The 5,000-nt window shown below is 38.6% G+C and overlaps 4 protein-coding genes across 5 annotated transcripts in view; 1 reads left to right on the forward strand and 3 right to left on the reverse strand.

Moving 5' to 3' along the window:
• Positions 1-5,000, reverse strand: part of LOC126570749 (larval cuticle protein A2B-like) — a 37,674-nt gene that overhangs the window by 28,728 nt on the left and 3,946 nt on the right. The gene's annotated exons all lie outside the window — the stretch shown is intronic.
• Positions 75-549, reverse strand: LOC126570757 (larval cuticle protein A2B-like). Its single transcript, XM_050228735.1, has 2 exons — positions 538-549; positions 75-470 (listed from the first exon to the last, which is right to left on the reverse strand). The coding sequence occupies exons 1-2, from the start codon at positions 547-549 to the stop codon at positions 75-77; spliced, it is 408 nt and encodes a 135-aa protein (XP_050084692.1).
• Positions 2,481-2,955, reverse strand: LOC126570758 (larval cuticle protein A2B-like). The gene is made up of 2 exons (XM_050228736.1): positions 2,944-2,955; positions 2,481-2,876 (listed from the first exon to the last, which is right to left on the reverse strand). Exons 1-2 carry the CDS (start codon positions 2,953-2,955, stop codon positions 2,481-2,483), a joined length of 408 nt encoding a protein of 135 aa, XP_050084693.1.
• Positions 4,398-5,000, forward strand: part of LOC126570743 (uncharacterized) — a 6,511-nt gene continuing 5,908 nt past the window's right edge. For both annotated transcript variants that reach the window (XM_050228716.1, XM_050228717.1), the window contains exon 1: positions 4,398-4,929. The gene's annotated coding sequence lies outside the window, so the exon portion shown is untranslated. The remainder of the gene's footprint in view (positions 4,930-5,000) is intronic.

Below are 5,000 nucleotides of genomic sequence, written 5' to 3' on the forward strand. Positions count from 1 at the left end.
GAGGAATTTGTTTTACGTTTTAAAGTTTATTGAATTGAGCTAGCATTTGTTTTGTCTTCTAAATTAGAACTCATCTAGTAGTGGTAATTTTGGTGAGCTGGAGCAGCATGATGATGCTGTGGCTGATGGTGATGTTGTGGCTGCGGAGCCTGGTGTCCCTTGATCGGTTCACGGTGCACCTCAGCGATGAATCCACTCTTGCCGTCAACATGGTATTTGACAGTACGCTTGTGGCCATCGGCATCGATCAGGTAGTATTCGCCCTGGGTACTGTCTTCCTTGCGAGCCTCCCGCTGTCCGTGCACATCTCCGGTGTGGTCATCATGAACATCATAATGATACTCGTAGTGTACTGGCCCATGATGCTCCTCCTCGTGGTGATAGTGTTGAGGCTGGTAATGTGACTGCTGGTGTTGGCCATGATAGCTTTGGGCGCTAACAGCGGCGATCACAGCGATAACGACAACGATCTGTTGGAGAGAAAACAGTAAAGTTAAGCACGTGGAACTCGGCGAATAGATATCCTGTCACTAGTACCTTAGTATACATGTTGATGAATTGCAGGAGCTTGTTGATTCTACGAAAGCCCAACGTATTATGGTACAGAAAAATATTGGAGCCTTTCTTTATATACTCGAGAGAAATGGTGATCGGGTGAATGCCTGCAACAAGTTGTTCGAAGAAATAGGTGCAAAAAAGACTGTCAAAGTGGATTTGGCCAAAATTCAACCGGTTTAACCACATCGCTCTAATTGTTGTGAAAGGATTGTCTGCCGAACATTTACGAGTGTTTGTGTATTATTCAATAAGGAAATAAGGCATGGACGAGATCGTCTTGAGAGGGGTGATTAAAGTATTGGTGAAAGTATGGCACAAGATCAATTTCAATGTCAAGGACAACTTTCATTGAATACATAATTTACCTTAATATGATAAATCTTGAGAGGTGTCTACAACTCTATATGTATCAACAGATCCTACTTCATATCTTTTCTCAAGAGGATAAAATGTTGGAATCGCTATAAGTGTTATTTGAGGCTTAAAGTTGGCATGCTCTTATAGGGAAATTTCAATATCCTTCAGTCTCCCAGAAACACCAGATACATTTCTAAATTCACTTGGGTTGTAATGGGACAAACTAATAAGAGCTCACGCATGATATGTGGCTGCTCCTCACATCCAACTATCTAACTATCGTATCTAATCTAAAATATCTTATCAAACTATTCCCTAGCGAATAGTGGATTGGATCATGATGCCTTTGTGGATCTAATCAGGAAAATAAATTCCATATTTGATCCTTTCTTGAAGGAAATTACAGATGGCTTTCTTTGAACTCTCAATATTTGAGGCAATGTAATGATTAGAGCAGCGTTAACTGTTGAAAAATGAAAAATGGTTGTTATTTTTGTACCTCTGGTCATTTTCTAAACAAACTAATGGTGTTAATAAAATGTTTCGCTCTGAAGCTTTAAATAGTATTGCTGAATTGTACTATTGAGTTACAAATGAAAGGTTTGCTATTGAACCGAAAAGGTTACAAGATAGACGATTTTACTTTTAACTGAAGTTAAAGAAAGTGTAGTTTAAAAAAGCTTAAATCAGACGTTTGTTCTAATTGAACTCACAGAGTTTTTGAATGTCTATAAATTCAATTGATAATTTATGAAATACTACCTACACATACAGCAACATCATTGCATTATGATAACAAGAGTAAACATGCATGCATTACGAGTTAATCGCCTTTGTATTTAGGAGCTTGTGTGGCCTGGTTAAACGAGTGTCTATCATTGTACGCTTACGATTGAGAAAAGTTCACTGGAGATAAATCTTAATGAGCTCTCATAGTGATGACTTAGGACTAGATAATAGCCGGAGTTAATAAATAATATTCGCTTATTTTAGGAGGAATAGTGTTTAAAGAGATTGTAATTTCATGGGAATATGTTGCTGAATATCATTTGAAGGATCGAATAGTCCAAAATGTCTACAGTACATTGCGAAACTAGAAATACGCTAACATTTCGAACAATGATGGCAAGTTTAATAAATTTAAAACTAGTTGTGAAAGAGCTGTTCTACATATGATGAAAGTTATCATTTCGCTTTGTAAAAAAGAAGCATAGCATATGATCAAACATGTTGCTACAATTATGACGCATTAGTGTTTCTTGAAAAACTAATGCATTCAAATAAATCTGAATTGTTTCGATTTCAATGCATTTCTCAAATAGATTATGAATGTAAGGGAAACAATATAGTATCTCGGCCAGTAACAGTAAGTGGAGTAGAGTAGGTTTAGACTTAAGAATAAACAATTATTTCGAAAACAACCATGTTTGCGTTTGCAAGTACTTGTAATGACCGATTTCGTAGTTTGAAAGAATGTGCAGTTAATAGGCAGAGGTATTTGTTTTACGTTTTAAAGTTTATTGAATTGAGCTAGCATTTGTTTTGTCTTCTAAATTAGGACTCATCTAATAATGGTAATTTTGGTGAGCTGGAGCAGCATGATGATGCTGTGGCTGATGGTGATGTTGTGGCTGCGGAGCCTGGTGTCCCTTGATCGGTTCACGGTGCACCTCAGCGATGAATCCACTCTTGCCGTCAACATGGTATTTGACAGTACGCTTGTGGCCATCGGCATCGATCAGGTAGTATTCGCCCTGGGTACTGTCTTCCTTGCGAGCCTCCCGCTGTCCGTGCACATCTCCGGTGTGGTCATCATGAACATCATAATGATACTCGTAGTGTACTGGCCCATGATGCTCCTCCTCGTGGTGATAGTGTTGAGGCTGGTAATGGGACTGCTGGTGTTGGCCATGATAGCTTTGGGCGCTAACAGCGGCGATCACAGCGATAACGACAACGATCTGTTGGAGAGAAAACAGTAAAGTTAAGCACGTGGAACTCGGCGAATAGATATCCTGTCACTAGTACCTTCGTATACATGTTGATGAATTGCAGGAGCTTGTTGATTCTACGAAAGCCCAACGTATTATGGTACAGAAAAATATTGGAGCCTTTCTTTATATACTCAAGAGAAATGGTGATCGGGTGAATGCCTGCAACAAGTTGTTCGAAGAAATAGGTGCAGAAAAGGCTGTCAAAGTGGATTTGGCCAAAATTCAACCGGTTTAACCACATCGCTCTAATTGTTGTGAAAGGATTGTCTGTCGAATATTGACGAGTTTTTGTGTGGTATTCAACGTAATCGTTTTGAAAGGACTGATGAAAGTATTGGTGAAAGTATGGCACAAAATCAATTTCAATGTCAAGGACAAACTTCATTGAGCACAATATACCGTAATATGATAATTGTCGAGAAGTGTCTACAACTCAATTTATATTATTTAGTTGATTAGCTAACTTTATTATAGACTCTAATTGTTTTTTTGTCTAACTATCCCCTATGTGGTTTGCTATCATGATGTCCTTCTGGTTGAAATCATGTGAATAAATTTCAGATTTTTATTTATTTTTATGGGTGGCTGCGGTTAATTCTGATCTATCAGTGGGTAATCAGAAAAGTACAAAACAACATTCTTTTGACAGATTATAAGTTTATCCAGGTAGCGCCGACAAGTTTTTGTAGATTTTCCAATTTTTTTTGCAAATTTTTGAAGTTAAAAAAGTGATGCTTTCATCGATTTTGCAAAAAATGAGTTTTGCTTAATTATTAAAATAAAAGTATCTACAATTTTTATGAAAACTCGACTTGGCTACCAAAGCAAAGAGTGTACAGATTATGTGTTAAAAGATTCAAATCAATCGGTTCAATAGTTTTTACTGTACGACGGGCACCAACTTTGAAAACGTCGGTTTTGGGGAAACGTTTTCCAAATAGCGAGCTTCATGGAACCTTGTATGATACGCGGATTTTTAAAAGTCAATAACTTTGTCGTTTTTGCTTCGATTGATCCAAAAATTTTACACAATACTCTTGAAAAGATCAGCATTTACGGAAAAATATGAAGAATATATGACAAAGAAAAAAATTAAATACCTTAGCTCCCCGCTAAGTGGCCGAGATGTTCGAATTCGAAAGCAAATGTGAGCTCCTGTATTTGACTAGTCTATACCCGTAAAATGTGATGAATAAAAACCATTTGTTACCCACCATTTGTTTGTTTGTTTGAATGAGGTTTTAATAGGCTACTATTATTACGGTAATGTTTTACCGGCCAACCTCCGTTGGTAAATGACAGTTGATTCAAATGGTTTTTGGAATTAAACTTGAGCACTCCTTCCGTTTACCGTATCCTCGGGTGGATCATGCGCAGACGAACATAAACAGTCGTCCTGCTGTCTTGCTCACCATGACAGCTGGCACGTGCCCAGGATCCTCTGCTTCCGCACCCTTGTACAAAAGGCACAAGGATACGAAACAGGACGCAAGGGAGTTGAAACACAGTGAAAACATTCCGAGACTATTACGGATTTTCCGAATATATTCACATGCAATCGCAATGAAAAAAGAGGCATCTTCCAATCGGTTATAACAGTGTAAGGATACGCCGCACAGATGTTGTAAAGTGGCTCACAAGTCCTAGCCAAATTAAAGTGGTTCTGTGTTATGCTCGTTCTAACGAGGGTGCTGAAAGAGTGGACGATCTCCCGTTCCTATCCGCGACAGCATTCACGCATCACGTCAAAACAATGCTCAATAGTTGTTACAAAATATGGCCGTCTCGGTTTGGTCTACACTAGACGATAGACTAGGATCGGTGCAGTGCTAGTTCTGTGTAAAGGATTTAGAACAACAAAAGTATTGTGAGTGGTACTGGAATCGAAACCGGTTATCGGAAGCTCACTAAAAAGAACATACATCCCACCGTCTATTACAACACAACCCACCGTCAGTCTGAATCTCAGTTGTGATTCTAGGGAAGAACCTTCCTTTTTACAAAGGACATCACCACAAAGGTAGGTAGAATGGAAAACATTGGCCCCCGATTGATTACGTGAACCGACTTCAGTCAGTCAGGATCATGGTT

The sequence above is a fragment of the Anopheles aquasalis genome, chromosome 2 (assembly GCF_943734665.1).
Source record: "Anopheles aquasalis chromosome 2, idAnoAquaMG_Q_19, whole genome shotgun sequence".
Classification (NCBI taxonomy): Eukaryota; Metazoa; Arthropoda; class Insecta; order Diptera; family Culicidae; genus Anopheles; species Anopheles aquasalis.